The 19,226-nt window shown below is 30.8% G+C and overlaps 4 protein-coding genes across 4 annotated transcripts; 2 read left to right on the plus strand and 2 right to left on the minus strand.

Moving 5' to 3' along the window:
* Positions 1-658: 658 nt before the first annotated feature.
* LOC101497330 (uncharacterized) lies at positions 659-2,987 on the plus strand. The gene is made up of 2 exons (XM_004507537.4): positions 659-1,062; positions 2,301-2,987. Exons 1-2 carry the CDS (start codon positions 807-809, stop codon positions 2,615-2,617), a joined length of 573 nt encoding a protein of 190 aa, XP_004507594.1. The 5' UTR covers positions 659-806; the 3' UTR covers positions 2,618-2,987.
* Positions 2,988-3,218: 231 nt separating this feature from the next.
* Positions 3,219-5,939, minus strand: LOC101497654 (acyl carrier protein 3, mitochondrial). Its single transcript, XM_004507538.4, has 3 exons — positions 5,779-5,939; positions 3,672-3,877; positions 3,219-3,535 (listed from the first exon to the last, which is right to left on the minus strand). Exons 2-3 carry the CDS (start codon positions 3,864-3,866, stop codon positions 3,344-3,346), a joined length of 387 nt encoding a protein of 128 aa, XP_004507595.1. The 5' UTR covers positions 3,867-3,877; positions 5,779-5,939; the 3' UTR covers positions 3,219-3,343.
* A 2,142-nt stretch (positions 5,940-8,081) lies between these two features.
* Positions 8,082-11,045, plus strand: LOC101497988 (SNF1-related protein kinase regulatory subunit beta-2). The gene is made up of 4 exons (XM_004507539.4): positions 8,082-8,355; positions 8,499-8,686; positions 8,774-8,936; positions 10,403-11,045. Exons 1-4 carry the CDS (start codon positions 8,173-8,175, stop codon positions 10,727-10,729), a joined length of 861 nt encoding a protein of 286 aa, XP_004507596.1. The 5' UTR covers positions 8,082-8,172; the 3' UTR covers positions 10,730-11,045.
* Positions 11,046-12,394: 1,349 nt separating this feature from the next.
* On the minus strand, positions 12,395-17,227 carry LOC101498315 (oligopeptide transporter 3). The gene is made up of 6 exons (XM_004507540.4): positions 16,502-17,227; positions 15,662-15,759; positions 14,347-14,916; positions 13,626-13,881; positions 13,355-13,537; positions 12,395-13,256 (listed from the first exon to the last, which is right to left on the minus strand). Exons 1-6 carry the CDS (start codon positions 16,997-16,999, stop codon positions 12,642-12,644), a joined length of 2,220 nt encoding a protein of 739 aa, XP_004507597.1. The 5' UTR covers positions 17,000-17,227; the 3' UTR covers positions 12,395-12,641.
* Between the last annotated feature and the right edge of the window lie 1,999 nt (positions 17,228-19,226).

Genomic DNA, 19,226 nt, shown 5'->3' on the forward strand with positions numbered 1-19,226 from the left:
TTTGAAGATGCATAAATATTGATCGATAATAAAAATTAATAAATATTCAATTCAAATGAAATATAAATAAAAGTAACTCACATTTTTGAATTAAATATAAACAAAATTTATCAACTTATTTAATTTAACTTTAATATTTTCAGTTACTCAATTTATTAGCCACGAAGGTAAAAAAAAAAATTGTTGGGGATTTCATAAATTAGAAGTGGTCAATTAGTTTTCTTAATACGTTTAATTTGATCAATTTTGTCCAAAGGGAGTATTAATGAGGGCAGGCAAGCCTTAATGTTATCACTCTATTTATAATAATTAATTGATTATTTATTTATAATAATTAATTGATTAATATTTACAGCAACCACTATTATTATTATTATTATTATTATTATTATTATTATTATTATTATTATTTATAGCTAGTTTTATTGACAAACTCTGCCTTATTAATTGTCAAAAAATCTTACACTAGAGCATGACATGCATGTTGGGCAAAATTGTTATTTCACACATGGATATGTAAATTTGATCAACCAATATAAAGCACAAATGAATATTTAGAGTGCAAAGTCAAACCTAATTAAGAAATCAAAATGTACTTTGCAAGATTTGTGGCACATCGAAGGGATGCAATGTGGCTTATATAAAAAGCAGAGGAATGAATAGCAACTCATTCATTCACTCATTATATAAATGCGTTTGTAGTTTTGAATAGTTGAGGGGTTCAATTGATCAATTACTATTTCTTACGTAAACTAAGATATATAAAGTTGATAAATAAACACAAACACAAATTTCACAACATAAAGATGATGAGCTACTTTTGCGGCTACAACGTTGTTGTGATGTTGTTTTTCATGTGTTTATTATTATTGCTTAATAATAAAAACAATATTGTGCTTGGTTTAGGAGTTGAAGATGATCACCAATTGTTGGATTTATCGAACAGAGATGAAGTGGTGGAAATTGCTGGCTATGGAGAAGAGAAGCTATCAACTGTTCTCATTACTGGCTCACTTCATTGTGGAGGAGATCATCATCATCCACATGCAATGCCAATACCAGGTACCTTATTTAACCAAGTTTAATTACTCGTTTTAAGTATTATGCTCTACATTGATAGCTTAATTATAATAATTAATTATAAATTTAAGTTTTCATTTTTACACTTGAATTCACCCTTGTATATGTCACAGGTGATTTCTATACTAATTATCACATTGATATAAATCTTTACAATAATTATGTATTGTCCTTACTAAAATAATCATTAATCATCAAGGACCTCACACTCATATTTGAATTTTGCAATATATGTTAAAAAGATATTCTTGGCCAAATATCAAGTTATTAAAGCTTGCTTTTCACATTTTGGTGAAATTTCTACTTCGCAAAACAACAAAACGTTGTTTCGAACTTACTACTACTAAATCGGATTTTCGATCAGCTGTCGTCCTTTATAAATGAAAAAGAAAGCTGGCCCAAATTAAAATTTAATGACAATGATTACCAACCCTCCTGTCAAATGCATGGTAGGGGGAACCAAATAGGAATAAATCACTTTATTTAAGTGATTTATTGTAGGAGCTAATTAATTAAATCCCAAAAAAGTAATTTCACACACAATTGCAATTTGTTATTTTTGACATTCAATATTGTAGTTAATGATGTTTAATATTATGGTTAATAAATATTAACTTAAGTGGACAACAACAATGTTTGGTTTGTCTCCTACATTGGTGAACCATCATGCCTTATGCTTGCAGTAGGTTCTCTTAATGTCCTTAAAATAAAACAAATTTTAAAAAAGCTATTGAAATTGTGAATTGTTAATCATTTTTCTCAAGACTATATTATATATTGTCAAATATTTTAAAATAGTCTTTGACATTAAAAACTTACAATTTTAAAATTAATCGTGAATGTCAAATTCAAAAGTGCTTATTTTTAAAGATCAGTTTTATTGTAGTATTCAAATTTAGAGGCTAATTTTGAAAAGAAAGATAAGGTCTAGAGTAAAATTTCCTATCAATACAATTAAGGGATTTTAGAGTTTTTATTTTTTTAATTCAGAGATCAAATTGGAGATTCATCCCCAAAAATATTGCATTTCTCTCTGGTCATATTACTGTCACATTTCATTGTTTCTCAATGAAAATGAGAGGATTCAAATCCATCCATTTCTGAATGAATTTATGAAATTTCGGCGTTTCATTGTAATATTTTCATCAGTTTCGAAAAGAATATAAGAAATTACATTTGCCTGCAAATTTGGCTAATTTAAGATTAACTAACTAATGCAGGAGCTTTGGTTGCTATCAACTGCCAAAGCCATGCCAAGGAGAGAAAAGGCAAATCAATGGTGGCACGAGGTGTAACTGATGAATTTGGGGATTTTATGGTCGACCTCCCTTCCTACCTTCATGCTATTCCAAACTTGGAAAAAATATGCAGAGTGAAAGTTCATCGAATTCCAAAGGGATCACCTTGTAGACCAGCTCGTCATGTCAACAAACACAAGGGACTTTTTAGTCTCTCTTCCATTGGGAACGGCATCCGCACTTATGATGCCGGAAACATAAGAATCCAACATTCGGGGTCTGAACCCGGAAAGATATAGCAGGAATCAAGGCGTAGATTTGAAACAAGAGCACCATGACTCACTTGGATGGCGCTTAAGTCACAGAATTGGGTTGCATGGGTTTACATCTCTAAAGTAGATACTACATATAGGGTATACGTGACAGCCATTACTTTGTAAAGATTACAGTGGCTCAAGTTTCAGAGCTGATTGTGTGAGATTGTTAAATACTGTAAGTTGTGTGTAACAACATCTAGTATTTGGTCATATGAGTTGTGTGTTACTTTTCATCTTTCTTTTTTTTTGGGGGTGCAACGTTACTTTTCATCTTTTCTGTGCATCAGTTCCACGTAAATTTGATTTTGTATGAATAAAAAAGTAATTGCTATGCTTAGCATGTTAGAAGTAATGTTTCCGTTCATCATTTATCAACCCCTTGCAAACATATATTTAAATAAAATAATTGCTTTTAACTTAAATAAATCGTCTATCTCATTCATTTTTCATCAGTCCATTATCCAATAAAGCTTAATTTGAAGGCAAATAAAATTTAGCAACTAAAGGGGAGAATTTTTTTTAAGGCGAGAGAATTTTTCAATGAGGTGTCGTACTTTTAATGGGTTGGGGTGACACAGAAAGAAACAAGAAAGAAGACGACAATTTCAATTCATTTCAACCAAGATGACTTGGCAGAGATCCATACAGCTCAATCACAAAAACATTGCATGCCACAATCTAAATAATAACAGAATAACAATTGAGAAGTCAGGGCTTGCCTAAATTTTTTGGATCAGCTCCAGAGGCTATGTACTTTGCGACATCGGTACAGCTAGTAAGCTTATCTGCTTTCTCATCAGGAATTTCTATGGAAAATTCTTCTTCAAGAGCCATAATAAGCTCAACCCTATCCAAACTGTCCAGATTCAAGTCCTTTTGAAAATCAGCCGTTTCAGTAACCTACACAAAAGTAACCTACTAATATTTAGTCTACACATTTGAATAGTGAAAACAGAATCATGGACTGTCCAACGCTAATAAAGATAGCCATATAAAAAAACAATGAAAAATTGATTTTTGACCAATACTTGAATACCTTTGCTGCATCAATTTTATCATACTTCTTGACGAGCCTGATTACTCGGTCAAGTATTAGATCAGAGCTAGCACCTGTTGAAGAGCACCAACATCTCAAATGCATAAGCACATTATTATCCTTGGCCAAAAACCACCTTTCAGTTGACCTTCGCAAATTCACATGACTTAGTATGGATTGCTTTATGCTTTGCATCTTCGAGAAATCTGTAAATGATCCAAGTACAATTTCAAAGTTGCATGAGCTTGTTAGTTCGAAATCAACGAGTAAAAAGTGAAAATAATATAGGATCTCTCCTCCTTTCCCTCAATCAAAACAGTGCATAGATACTTTCAGACAATCGGAAACAAAAATGGTTGAAGCAAAAAAAATCATTTAAGTAAAAGTTTTGCATTGAACAAAAATAACAAAATCTTAAGCATATCTATAAATATGCAAATGCAAATAAAAATAAAAATAAAAGTATTAGGAACAGGACTTGAGTGTAACAAAAATTATGAATTTACGCTAATCTCCGGTTATGAGCAGTAAATATTGTAGCTCAGTTTATGACCAGAAATAATTGAGATTAGAAATGTCTGAAACGCTTGCATCACTTTATGATCTCTTGTCAAACAAAACATTATCTGTAAAAATCTATAAAGGATTTGTGTCTTCTAGAAATTGAGTCAAAAGAATGGTGCTTGTTCCTTGGTGCCCGAAATTGTATTACATTTGATTTTATCAAGGAAAATGAGACACTTGCAAAATGAAAAAAAAAAAAAACTCTTGATCATTACAGAGGCAACTAATCGGAATACAACCAGTAAATCACAAGATACAGTCATACAATACCGAGCAAGATCCAACCATTTTCTTTTGTTGTTGATTTAAGTCATGCTATTTATACATAAATCTATATAGCCACAACAAAGACACACCCCTTTATATACTATCAGGATTCGGTTTCTTTGCATTCAACTATTCACACATTCATCAAATCAGAGTTCTTGAACGAAGATCAAATCCAAGTTCTTGTTTTGAAATCTGATTTACTTATTAAATAAATGGGTGAAACTCTGGGGAGAGCAGTGTCAGTCAGCGACAGAAAACACATTTTTTTACAAATGCAAATACAATTAGCCTATGTTTTATTCTACGTCAATACCTCCCGTAATCATGTTGTTATGTATGACTTCCGACTTCAAATTTTGATCAAAATCAATTCTACCTAAAAGCTAAGATTGTTTGCATTTGCGGTGACAAAAATTAATTTTGAATTAATTGATTTTTGTTAAAAATTGGTTGAATGTAAAATAGTTTATATTTGGATGCATTCACCTAAAAGTGATTTGAACAATGAATATGAGTGCATAAAATCACGATTTTAGTCCAAAACTACAAATGTTAGCTTAAAGTCAAAATCAAATCTACAAGGCAAAATCAATTACGATCAACGTCACTCAAACATGTCAAAATCAACTTTATGTGTCCGACATCACTTTTGCATCTTCCTATCATGAAACCAAACACACGTTAAAAATGGTAGACATATACAAGCACACAAAAGCAATTCTGATTCACAGTATCCAAACATGAATTGATAAAATTCATTTTTTCAGTAAATGTATACAAATGTAAATCACTTTATGTTCAACCCACTCTCAACCAAATCAATTTCTGTCACCGCAAAACCAAACAAATGGATGGGCACTCTGTTAATGCTCTCATGTGTACCTATGGTTTGCTTATGTAGCATGCCTCTATGCACCTCATAGCCAATATATACATTCCAAACTTAAATGAATAAACTTTGTAGCATACAGTGGAATTATTTGTTCAATTCTAAACGAATGTAGAATGTAATGTCAGTGCCACGTAGGCATAATCAGCAAGTATTACTTACTGCCAAGTGCCAACGAGAAGAACAAAACCAGGAATCTAAAACCAATGTCCAAAAAGTCAGAACCAATTGGCAAAAAGTAAAACACAAAACCAGAAAACCAACTCAAAGCACAAAATAGTTAGTTAGTACAAGACATAAAGAAAGACAAAGAGTCACTCACGAAATGACTGATCGAAATTCGTTTCGTTCTGATATGACGACAAAATGGGATTAGTCGGTTACCTGTTTGATGTTTTGCCTAACAGAGACTCCAACGTTTCTTCCCAGATTTGTTAAAACTTGAAATCTCTTTCTCTCCTTTTTGTGTTGTGTAAAGTGTTATGTTTGTGTGTTGTTACTTCTTAATTCTTCAATTCTTCTATTGTCATTTTCCGCGTAATTGGAAAGGACGATCGGGCATTTAGCCCAATATAGCATCGATCATTAAACTATGGGCCCACTGAACTGGGCCCGTAGCCCATCATAGATAGTGGATCCAGAAGGGACCTACTATTATTTGAAGGTGGTGGATGATAATAAGGTGGTAAAGTAAACTCAGAATTAAAAAGCATTAGAAGCTTTTACAATAATGGATAATACTTTATACAAGTATAAATTAATGATTATTTAAGTTTTTATGGTTGAGACAATCATTCATTTTTTAGATGTCAATTTAATAAATAAAAAAATGAATATATCTTTAAACTAACATTAATTAAGTAATCAATATATTTTTTTTTAAAATGTCGATGACATTAAAAAAAAAAAATAGTAACGCATAAAAAAAAAACTATCACACCCATACCATCCGATCTTCTTTTAGTTTTATGGTATCCTTTCTCAAGTTAAAATATGTTTTGAACTATATATTTGATTCATTTATTTTTATTTAAGGATGTTTTTATTATTTCATAAATATATTTTTTTTTCTTTGATCTCACTCTATTTTTCTATTTTCTACTTTTATTTTTCTTCTTCTGTTATTTTCTTTATATATATATATTTTATAAATCAGACAAAATTTAATTTCAATAGTGATAAATTGTAAATAAATGATAAATGTGTTATTTTTTAATTTAATTGGTGTGGTTGATATATGTGTTTACATAAATGAGTAGAAATTAAATATATTTAAATAATTATTATTTTAGTCTCTTAAAATATAAAGTATAGTACATTATTATTTTTGTTATTGATTTAAAATATAAAGTATATTTCATGAATGATATAATTTATTATTATAAAATATATAATTTATTGTCAAAATAGTTTATTATAACGTCAATGATTAAATTAAATGATATTTTCATAATTTAATAATTAGTTGAGTTTTTTTTACTCTGTTAATGATCAAAATAACTACATTTTATATTTTTTTAAATTAAAATAGTGGTTTACTATATTTCAAAATGATGTCAAAACAATGCATTTGTTGATAATCACTTAACAAAAATTATCCTAAAATTTTACTGTAACACAAGTTTCACTACTTTTTCTATAAAAAAAAGTATATCATTAAGAACACCTTTTAATAAGGATACGGTTGTTTTTTCCTTAAAAAATGCCTCTTAACATATTTTTATATTATATCCGGTTAGTGTTATAAATAAAAATAATTAATTTTATATTTATTAAATAACTAATTAAATATAATAAATTTTTTAGATTTATGTAAAATATAATTTAATTTTATTAAATTATTTATTTAAATGTCAAATATTTAAAAATGACATTGAATATTTTTATTAAAGTGAATATATTAAAAATATTAGTATGAAATAAGTTTAAAGTAATTAAATTTTATCTATAATAATGACAAAGAATTAAAGTTGTTTTATTTATTTATAATAATAACCAAACGAAGTATTTTAATTAAGAGAGAAAAAAAACTTTCAATGTAAAATAGTATGATTAAATTGGAGTTTAGAATGTAAAAAAAGAACTTTAATACAATTATTTGAATTTAACTTTAATAAAAAAAACTTACTACAAACACTTTGATACAAAATGTATTTAAGTTATAAACTTGGGTTTATGTTTATATTCATATATTCATTCATTTTTATTAAATATATTATGATCACATTTTCTATTACTTTGGAAGGAGATAAATTTTACTTTTGGTCATTGTTTCATATTTTGTATATCACGGACCAGTAATAATAAAAATATTTTAATATATTATATAATTATCATACATTATTAATATAATACATACTATTATATTATGTATAAAGATTATGATACCTTTTTTCATTGTTTTTATGTTAACTTTAAATATAAATCAATCTTCATAAATATCTATTACCCACATAAGTGTTTATAAACATAGAGATAAATACAAATATAACACCGTTCACTTTTATGAGATTTAATTGTCATTTCTATTAAAAGAAAAGAGATGAACTTTTATATAATTTAAATATCAAAACAATGAACATTATATATTTTAAAAGATTCATTTCTGTAAAAAAAGAATATTTAGTATTTTTACATATTTAAAAATTAAATTGAATAGAGAGTACTAGTATTGTTGTTCATGAGAAATAAAATTAAGGGTTTTATTGTATTAGGTACTCTCTCTCACTGTGTCTGGGAGTGAGACATCAGTAGCAGTGGTTGTTCTTCTCAAAAGAAATGGGAAATGTGAACGGAAATCCATCTCTTTCCGAAGAAGATGACGATGAAGAAGAAGCACCACCTTCTACCGGCACTGTTCCGTTGAACGGTGAAGGAATCGATAACTCCATGATGATGATGACTCACTCTCCCCCTACAAGCCCTAGAGCTACCCATTCTCCACTCAGCTTCACTCCTCAAGTATCTCTCTCTCTTCCCATTATTCACAATTCTTGTTTACTCTCTTCTGCTAAACTTGCTTCTCAATTTTATTATTCATTACATGGAATCTCTGTTTTCAATTTCATCACTTTTTAATTATATATTTATTTATTTATTTATAGGTTCCTGTGGTTCCTTTACAAAGACCTGATGAGATGCATGCTATTTCTCCAACTTCTCATTCATGGACTCAAACTACTTCTGGTTATGAAGACATGTGCACTGAACACAGAATTCCAACTATGATTACTTGGAGTCACGGTGGTAAAGAAATCGCCGTTGAGGGATCGTGGGATAATTGGAAATCAAGGTTTCATTTTTCATTTTTCATTTTTTTCTTCATACACTCACTGCATTTGCTGTTTTTTTTTATATTCTAATGTTTTTTGTTTATCAGAATTCTCTTGCAGAGATCGGGTAAAGATTTTACGATTATGAAGGTACTGCCATCTGGTGTTTATCAGTACAGATTTATTGTCGATGGAAGATGCAGTTACACACCGGATTTGCCTTGGTCTCAAGATGAGGCTGGGAATGCTTACAACATTTTGGACTTACAGGTACTGATTTATTGTTGACATATTTTATTTAACATGCAAACAAAATTGATTTGTGACTGTTAATATATGCTTGTTAATCTGATAAATTGCTTTCATGTTGAGAAATGGGTGGTGCTTTTTATATCAAACATATATGATAAGCAACATTCATTTACCTACATCCTACCTAATAAGGGACTTGTGTTATGCATAATCCGGTTAAGAAAAAAGACTCCTGCACCAAACGGATTAGTTGTTGATGGCCAGCGTTATTACTTTTCAGTACATTGGGATTCAATGCACTTTTTTCTCCTTTGAAACATGAAAGTATGGGACAATTGTTCATTTTCACATATTTATCCATTTGAACATAATAATCACTTTATTATGTGAAACACGTGCTTCAGACAGTGACTGGGTCTTAATTTTCTGGGTGGTAACAAAATTCAGCTTCAAGATAAACAAGGGGGAAGTAAGAGAAGTAAATACTGAATTTTTGATGCCAAATCACAAACAGTATTCTTTAGATGAGATACAATTAGAGCTAGTTTCAATATTCCAATTTTATAAATGTGTCTGTGTATGTTAACAAGAGTAGTTAAAGGCGAAAGATGCTGGAGATGAGAGACACCAAAAGGCACATCCATTACTAAAGAAAATTTTAACCTTAGAAAAATATAACAGTAAAAGATTTTACCCTTTTGCATTGATTCTCCATAAGGAACACCCATTAACTACTCAAGCATAACACGTAAAAGGCCAATATAGTGCTATAAAGCTCTTGCTCTGACATGGTCAAGGGAAGGGTTGGATCCAATGTGAATCTATTGTTGGCAGGCTTACTTTTCATTTGTAAAATACTATTTTCGCAATTTGATCTTGTAACATACCAGTGACGTAGTAGCAACTAGCAACTTGAACATTGCACCAAAGCTCCCCTTCTACTACATTCATTGTACAAATAAAATATTGTGATTTTCAATTTGCAAAACCGTAAGTTGTGTGCCGGTAAAAGTTCTAAAGTTTCACAACAAGTCATTCTTTTAACATTCTGACTATTTTACCCCTTTTAGTATCACAGTTGACAAGTTAGAGGACCGGTCTTTTAAATTATTGTTTCCCTTGTAATCCAGAAAGGTGCTCCTAAAGTGCCTGTGAGGCACTGGTTCCTTCTTCTTCTAGCCTCATCTTAGCAGTGCCTTTGATCATGCCACTGTCTATACCTCACCACGTTGTCTCGGTACCTTTGCTTCACTTTGTAGCCAGATAACTATTAAAATGAAGTATTTTATTATTGAATATCCCCCTTAATGTGCATTGATTGATTTTCGCATAGTTATCACTTTTGTTGTGATTGCATTTTGAAGTAGCTGCATATATATTTCAAGCAGTCTGATGACACTTGGTAACAGATTAGTGGTGGCCAGTACATCTACATTCTTTTACTGCTAGAAGGCATTGACATCTAAATTGACACTAATGTGTAGGATTATGTTCCCGAAGACATTGGAAGCATTTCTAGTTTTGAACCTCCTCAATCACCAACCTCAAGTTATGACAATATACAACTTAGTTCTGAAGATTATGCAAAGGAGCCGCCATTAGTTCCTCCACACTTTGCAATGACACTGCTGAATGTACGTACAACAAATATGGAAATCCAACCTCCTATGCCAAGACCTCAACATGGAGTGCTCAATCATCTTTACATGCAGAAAGGAAAGAGCAGTCCTTCAGTGGTTGCCCTTGGTACAACTCATCGGTACATGGCCAAATATGTCACTGTGGTGCTTTACAAGTCTTTGCAGAGGTAGATCGTCAACACAAATGAGATGGACCAGTCATTAAGATTGAGATCACTGCCTGAAAGTCAAGATTGTATTACATATAATGCAATTACTTAATGGCCAATTATCAGATGATTTAGTTCCAGTTCTTACATATTTGGTGATACTTCTATCTAGGAATTTGGATTGAGTGATCAAAAGGATAAAATAATTTACATGTTCTTCTTATCACTTATAGCTGGAACAGCAATTTGGTGGTTAAGCTATTTTGCAGTTCATATCCACCATATTTGCATTTTCATTGTTAGCATCTCTCTTACTACTTCCCTATCTTATTTTTTCAGTTTTCTTGTGCGTCCTGGTGGTTGGGTTCGGGTTTTTGTTGCGGGTTTAATCACGTATTAGAGATGTTTGTGATTCATTCTCCTGTAAATTGACTTTGGCTGGTATAAAGAAGTCTTTTTATTTTGCTGGGAGAAAGTAAGTTTTTTAAAAGAAACTGCCTGCATAATTTTATATTTGCATCTATTTACGTCTGCATTTTGACATAACTCATGCAAATATGTTTATTAAGGGCTTTAATATTTAATAAAGCCATTATCGATATTAACACTTCCATGATTCGATGTACATGCGCACGTAATATTTATTTGTTGTTTTTTTATACACGCTTGAGATCTCTTAATCTATTTAAAGGAGTCAAATTCGAAATATTAAGTTGGAATATTTGGACACATTTGGTAAATGAAAATTAATGGTGAAGAATTGCATAATTTGAAAGATGTTGAAAGTGTCGTGTCTACTTTCTAGATATGCATCTCTCCTTGAAGGGTTAGAAAGCATTGGAGAGACATCAAACTCTCTGTCTTAAACAATTGAGGTTCACATCGAGACACCAACTTTGGTATCTTGAACGTCCTTTATTTGTGTGTCATAGTTGCATCTTGATCCTTTTGGTATTAGATTCCTCCCCACTACAAAATACAAGTGTCTATCAGCAAAAATTATGAATTTGTGTTTGAATGTCCACTTTTTAGTTTATAAAGATGTGTTCAACGTCCATTTTTAAGCCCTAAAATGTATCAGAAATCATACTAACAAATTGTTTGGTTAAGAGAGTTCAAATAGATGCATCTTTTAATTGAGGTTCACATCGAAACACCAACTTTAGTATCTTGAACGTCTTTTATTTTTGTGTGATAGATGCATTCTAATCCTTTCGATATTAGATTCCGCCCGACTAAAAAGTACAAGTGTCTATCAACAAAAATCATGAATTTACGTTTCAATATTCACTTTTTAGTTTATAAAGATGTGTTAAACATCCATTTTCAAGCTCTAAATGTATCAGAAATTATACTAACAAATTGTTTGGTTAAAAGAGTTCAAATATGTTGTTGATGAATATAATAGATAACGACGCTTATTAATCATCCGGTAAATGTAAATAATCACACATTTAAATGTAATTAACTACAATTTTTAAAAATTCAATTACTTGTAAATTGAAACATTTGGTAATTGTAGTTAATCACGTTCAAATTCGTGATTGATTACATTTGATAGATAATTAATAACTTTTAACATTTGTTGTATCCATTATTGTCAATTTATGTCGAATTCACAAGTCAAAATATCATTTCTCTTAATTTATAAAGACGAGTTCAACGTCCATTTTCAAGTCCTAAAATGTATAAGAGAATCACACTTTCTTCCATTACCAATTAATGACGAATCTATTAAATAAGTCAGGTAAAAAAGACAAAAAGGAAAACCCTCCATGATAACAAGCAAGAAGCATGTACATAATAATTGCTAAGCAACTTTGGTTATTCAGTCCCTTCACCTATACTCCAAGCCTAACATAACTTGGTCTCCACTCCCAAAAACAAAAACAACTAAAAAAAGAGAAGCTAAGCCCCTTAGGCTTCTTTCTCTATTAGAATACTGGACAACCATCAACCACAATTCCTGGTGCAGTTGGGCAAGTAGCCAATGGGCAATGGTCCAATTCAGTTCCCCACCATTTCAGACTATGTCCTGCATTTTGCAGGGCAAAGAAAATCAAAACACCCATAAAAGCTGTTCCTGCATCAAGTGCTGCCGATAGAACATAGTTATATTTCTGCCACCAACGTTTGTGGAAGCGGAAAACAAAGTAGTTGAAGATCATTCCGGTCAATAGCCAGCTTGCAATATTGGTTGGAGTTGCAGGTGGCATTCCGGCAAAACCATAAGATATAACTGGTATGTTTATCAGAGCAATCCATTTCTTGTCAGGGTAGATTTTGCTAAACACCCAAACGGGAACTGGCAACACAGCTCCAACCAAGAATAACCATACAAGGTTTCGGTACAATCCGCCAGGTCCAAATAGCCGCTTCGGTCCAATCAAACCCCATATAACAGATGCATCAAAAGTTACTCTGTATTTAGGGCAAGTCCATGGACTGTCATGGTGAGCTTTATCATCCATGCATATGTCCTTAATGCTATCCAACATCCACCAAGCCACTGCAAGGTTCACCACTCCAGCAACAAGAGTTCCTACCAGCTGTTTGGAAATATCAAGATAAATAACTAAATAATAATGAAGAAGAAGAAAACCAGGATAAAAAGAACTTAAATTATGAGATTTTGAGCTGAAAAGACCTGTGCTGTATACATGCATCGTGGGGGAATTTTCATGTAGTGCCCGAGTTTGAGATCTGACAAGAAAGAGAGTGCATGGACGGTGCTGATTCTTCCATAAATCTTAAAGAGCAAGTTTGCAATTGGTTTTCCAGGAAGGATATACCCAATCATGAACTGTGCTATAATGTCATATCCAGGTTGCTGCATCAAAGTATTACGTTACGTTCGAGATTCGAGAGGAAAATGATAGACTAGAGCTGATGGCAGAAATATTTATTGGAGTTAGTACCTGGTTGGTAGTAGCTTGGATGACACCAATTGGGAGGGTTACAACAAAAGCTAAGCCAAAAGCAAAGAGCATACCCCACCATGGCAGTTGAACTTCGGTTTTCCATACAAAAGCCATTACTATGGATAGTGCCATGCTCCCAAATAATAAAATGAGGAACCACCATTCTGGTACTTGCTTATAAGCCTTCATGAGTCTACCATGCACATCCACTTTTGCATTACTCATTGCTGATCTGCTCTGTCTCAATATGTCTCTGGGAAAAGCAAACTATGTCAGTGTCAACCCCAAAAAAAAATCCCATCCTATATAACTTTGAAGAAAATACATATGGAAGAAAAAGATTAGCATCATAGTATCAAAATCTGCTAATCCATTTCCATATCTAGTAACATGGAAATACTAGCATATATCATGCATTCAGAATCAGTGTTGTCAAATAGCGGCTAGAGCGTAGCAAAATTTGAACAAATCGCTCTTGTTCTGCAATACACTATTTAGTACATAGTTTTAAAGTAGTGACTAGGTGCTATAACACTGTAGCATAGCGTAATTTAAACAAACCACTATTTTCTACAATCTCCAATTGATAACACTGTTCATAAATCACCACAGAAACTGCTCATTATCAATCTGATCATGTCTCTAACTGATTGCAATTCATTCAGATAGGTATAATATAAGAGATAAATTTATTATAAAGGTTTTGTGAGCAGCCTACCTTCCATGAAACAGTGCTACATGAGTGAGGGTTGCCGTAAATCTTGCAAAACCTGATCCGATGGATAATGCGAAGAGAGGACTAAGGTATAACTTGCCATATTTGTTGTATGCATCAATGTTAAGATCATAGTCCTTTGTTAAGATCTTAGTAGTGTCATACTTTTGTCCACTGGAAGTGAACAGCTGATTAGAAAATATAGGAAACTTCCTAGCATCAAAAGTGTTAAACTTCCAATAACATATAGGTAGAATTATATAAATGAACATGATAAATCCAATCCCAACATTAACAATGGAAGACCATGGTGCAACAAGGGGGCTTCCATGATAAGCTGAAATCCCAGCCCAATCAAGTGTGAATGCACCAATTCCAAGTCCATGGTAACCTGATCCAACTTGCTGTGCTGTGATATTATGTGGCCATACCCAGCATATCCATGAGAAGAATGTTAAGATGGTTAACAAATAGCCAGGGAGTGCATAATACAAGAAGCTTAGACCCATAGCAATGAGGAAAAACTGCATCCTTGTAAAGCCTTTTGACTTATTCTCTTTTTCATGGAGTGCCCTGTAGCATAAGGTTAATGATGTAATCAAACTAATATAACAGAATATATTAAACAGGCAAAAAGTAATAATATAACTTTCACTAAGAAATTAGTTTTTACTGTTGCATAAGTTCTTTTGGTCAAGATTCTATCTTTGCCTATTTGTCAATTATACAGCCAAAGAAACATTAGAGAATATTTGTTTTTTTTTTCTTTCTATTTCAGTGTTATTATCTCTTCTTGTCAAAGAGAATCTAACAGCAACCGAACAACACAGATTGTGTGATATGGGCCTTTCAGCAGTGAAGAAGATGCGCTTAGTCCACAGCATAATTACAACTGTCAATTGATTGTAATGGTTGTTGCCGTGCGCACTGAAAAGTTAAACAAAATGTCTTTTTCTATTTGCATATTTCAAACTACTAGTAATTACTACTCAATGACAAACTTGATTGGCTTCATCTTTATTGATTTAATAATAAATCCATATAAGTTCTCTTTGCAGTAACAACACCCGTGTGTTTAGAAAATAAAGTTCCTTTTTCAGTTAATTAAAGTGAACTCTAGTATACCAACAGGCCCAATAGTTCAATGGAAAGTTTCAATTCAGTTAACACTTTGCAGAGTGAAACATCACTAACTATATCAATTATGCAGATATCAAATTGAAAATAAATACAAACAAATAAAAGTATTTTACTAATTTTGTAGTACTAATAATAACTCAATAAAACGTAATATAAAAGAAAGGAATAAAGAATGAACCTAAAGAGAGAGACTTGTGCAAGGTTTGATGGCCACCACATTTCAACAGGGTCTACCAAATACCTCCTCAGAATCCCAGCCCATCCATACCCCAATATCTGCAACAAAATTTATAACAATAAATTGAAATTTTTTCCATTAAAAAAAAAAATGAAATTTTACTAACAACTAGAAAGCACATCGATCACATAATATTTGTTCCAAAGAAATAAAGGTGAAAAATATATATTCCAAATTCAACTCATCTTCAATACTTTATTATTTGTTATCAAGCAAAAACAAAAATGGAACAAATTACAGATAGACTTGTAGATAACAAAACAAATACAGACAGAATATTTTTTTAATCCTGAAAATAAAAGTAGAGTAGACGAGACCACTTTCAACCTTCACGGGTCCTCAGACAAAATTCATCATCATCATTTAATAATAATGATACTAAACTACATATAAAAATTTGGATTATATATCCTGCACCTTTCAGTTTAATCCAAAATACTTTTCCGTTAATAATAATAATAATAATAATCTAACGATTATCTTTTAGTTTTTAAATTAAGATAAAATAAAATAATCTTCACGATTGGAATATCGTGCAGATGTTATATAAAAAAGAAAGCAAGCAAGAAAAAAAAAAAAGAATTATTTCCTTGTCAGAAAAATCTTTATCTAAAAACTGAGTTTCATTTAGTTTTCTAGTAAATAAAGAAATAATATAAATATAAAATGAATACATAATTTGCAGTATTACTCCAAATAATTATTTTGACTAACCAAATATAAAAAAAAAATGATAAAATGCAGAAAAGGGGAAAATCAGAAAGAAAAGTGATTATTAACCTGTGTAGTTAAGACGATGAAGAGAGCACATAGAAAACTTATGGATTGTTTATAATAAGCTTTCATAATAGTAATGGCACCAATGGAGTAAGCATCACCACCACCATACGAAACACCACAATTAGCAAATATAGTTATGATAACATGTTCCTTCATGTTAAACGGTCCAGGATTCAAACTAAATCGCCACCCTAAAACACTATACTCCTTCGTGGGAAGAGTGGAGGCCATGAACCTTCCGATTGGAAGAACAGCGATTTGCATAAGAATAGCTGAGATTGCGAGAGGTTGAGTTCTGAATGTGAAGAAAGTGTTGAGAAAGATTAGGAGGATGCATGAAGCTATTCCAAGAAACCATGACCGGAAAGTCATGACCGGAAGGGTAGGGTCGTCGGTTTCAGGAACGACGAGAGCGACTTCCTCGATTGGACACCTGTCATCCGGAGGTGCGCCGTTTGCCGCTTTTTCTGTGTCTGTAGTTTGATTCTTTGGCGCCATTAATTCGAGAGTGAAGAAGAAAAATGATAATAATAATAATAATAAAATGAAGAAGAAAAAGAAGAAGAAGAAATATAAGTGTGTGTGAGAGAGTAAAGAGTGTTTTGTTTTGTGGTGGCTCTTTCTCTCACTCACAAATTCCCAATCAGAAATTTCTTGTTTGTTATTTATTTCTTTCTTGTTCTGTGTAGGACAGGTTGGACGAGCTTACTTGTTGCTTAACAATGCGTCCTCTCTGCGGTGTTTATAAAAGCCTCGCGGGATTTTTTTTCATATTCCTAAAATGCCCTTCATTCACCATGCCCGTATACATACCAAAAATCTCCACTCATATGTATTCACTCTTCTAAACCATAGCTTCACTTTCAACAAAATTTTACACTCACGATTATAGTAATTATAATTATGTGATAAATTATATAATTAATTATTTTTATTTGCTATTTTTGTAAAATTAATTTTTTTTCTTATTTAAATAATTCAAACGTTGAACAACATAATTAAAAATACGTTATGAAGACTCAAATTATTTGATTAACTTTTATATTTCAATGCTTTACATTAAATTATTTTAACTTTTATATTTATGGAAGGAGGAAGTATGCATCAAGAAACTAGTCTTAGTCTTATAAAGAAAAAAATAAATTAAAAAAATAAATAGATGTGCTTTTATTTATGAACGTGTGACATACAAATTATATGTCAAATTTATAGATACATTTTTTGTTAATTATTTTAATTTTAACTATATTTTTAATTAATTATTTTAATCTTCAAATATATATACCTTAGGTTAATTTAATGTATAAAATTATTAACAACAAAATATTGATGCTGTATTTGTAATTTGGTTATATTTAGATACTATAGTAACAAGATTCGGGGCATTTAAAAACTAAAATGAGTGTTTCTAAAAAATGATACAGTCTTTATAAGTAACAATTTAAAGTTGTTTCCTTCCTCCTACAATAATTAATTTATTTGTAAAATACATTGTTTTAAAATGAACAATTCTTTTAAAGAACAATTCTTTTAATTTTTAATATATATTTTTTTCCTTATAAATATATTATTTAATTAATATTATATACATCACTTTCAATCAATAACAAATTAGTGGTTGAAGCCTCATCCCTCCCTCCAATTTATACCTATAAATTATATATATATATATATATATATATATATATATATATATATATATATATATATATAACATTAATATCATATATTATACATTAATAATAAAATTTAATTTGTATGTATTATTGGCCTAAAATAGTTGGGCAAAAGTGTCTAATTAGATCTTACTATTTAGGTATGTCTTAGTATTATTTCTTAAAATGCATATAGAAAAATTTAAATGACAATATACATATTTTTTTCGTTGAAAAAGTAATATATAGTTATATATATGTGTAAAACTATTACATATTATTAATGCATATAAATTAAATTTTTTAATTAATATATATGTATTACGACATAATTTTATGTACTATTTAATAATTATTTTTATCTGTCTCCATTCGATTGATTTTTAAGTTAGTCTCTACTTTAAATACAATATATTTAATTATGTGTTTATAATATTAATAATATGCTAATAATTAATAAATATAATTTAATAAAAATAATATTCTTATTTTAATTATAAATATTTTTTTAATATGTATAAAATAGTCAAACAATTTAATTATTTTGACCATTCCACTGCATATTGGTCATAGTATTTATGTCCAAGTCTGTTTTTCAAACCTTAAAAACCTAAATAAAATCCAATGATGCAGAATTAATTGCAGGTGATTCATTGTGGCCCATGTGTATAAAGTGTGGATTAAACTCACTTTCGTCTCTTAATCTCGTGTGGAGAACAATAGTTTAGTTTCATTGTGCTTAGGTGGCATTAGAACCGTGCCTTCGTTGACACGAATTTTGCCATGTCAGTGACCGGTGTGACATGGCATATTTTTAACGACGAAAGTTAGAAGGAGAAGCGTGTGATACTCTTCTCAGAACCACTTGTACTCACACGCCGGAACACCCTTGAATTGGAATTAATTGGTGGCTACATTTATTTCACAATGCATTGAATTTTTCTTTTTCCACCTCGCTATTTGAATTAACTGGCATTGAATTACATTTATCAATGATGTATACATTATAAACATTAATTACACTGTCAAATATTTTTTAATATGTAAAAAAATTTATATAGTCTTATAAA

This window comes from Cicer arietinum, chromosome 7, assembly GCF_000331145.2.
Source record: "Cicer arietinum cultivar CDC Frontier isolate Library 1 chromosome 7, Cicar.CDCFrontier_v2.0, whole genome shotgun sequence".
Lineage (NCBI taxonomy): Eukaryota > Viridiplantae > Streptophyta > Magnoliopsida > Fabales > Fabaceae > Cicer > Cicer arietinum.

Bases quoted from the DNA above. Each gene is read 5' to 3' on its own strand.
- LOC101497330 (XM_004507537.4), top strand. From the start codon at position 807: ATGATGAGCTACTTTTGCGGCTACAACGTTGTTGTGATGTTGTTTTTC. The intron at 1,063-2,300 runs GTACCTTATTTA...TAACTAATGCAG, and splicing joins ACATGCAATGCCAATACCAG to GAGCTTTGGTTGCTATCAAC.
- LOC101497654 (XM_004507538.4), bottom strand. From the start codon at position 3,866: ATGCAAAGCATAAAGCAATCCATACTAAGTCATGTGAATTTGCGAAGG. The intron at 3,536-3,671 runs GTATTCAAGTAT...ACTTTTGTGTAG, and splicing joins ATAAAATTGATGCAGCAAAG to GTTACTGAAACGGCTGATTT.
- LOC101497988 (XM_004507539.4), top strand. From the start codon at position 8,173: ATGGGAAATGTGAACGGAAATCCATCTCTTTCCGAAGAAGATGACGAT. The intron at 8,356-8,498 runs GTATCTCTCTCT...ATTTATTTATAG, and splicing joins CACTCAGCTTCACTCCTCAA to GTTCCTGTGGTTCCTTTACA. The intron at 8,687-8,773 runs GTTTCATTTTTC...TTTGTTTATCAG, and splicing joins TGGGATAATTGGAAATCAAG to AATTCTCTTGCAGAGATCGG.
- LOC101498315 (XM_004507540.4), bottom strand. From the start codon at position 16,999: ATGGCGCCAAAGAATCAAACTACAGACACAGAAAAAGCGGCAAACGGC. The intron at 14,917-15,661 runs GTTCATTCTTTA...CTTATGCTACAG, and splicing joins GCACAAGTCTCTCTCTTTAG to GGCACTCCATGAAAAAGAGA. The intron at 13,882-14,346 runs GTAGGCTGCTCA...TGCTTTTCCCAG, and splicing joins GTAGCACTGTTTCATGGAAG to AGACATATTGAGACAGAGCA.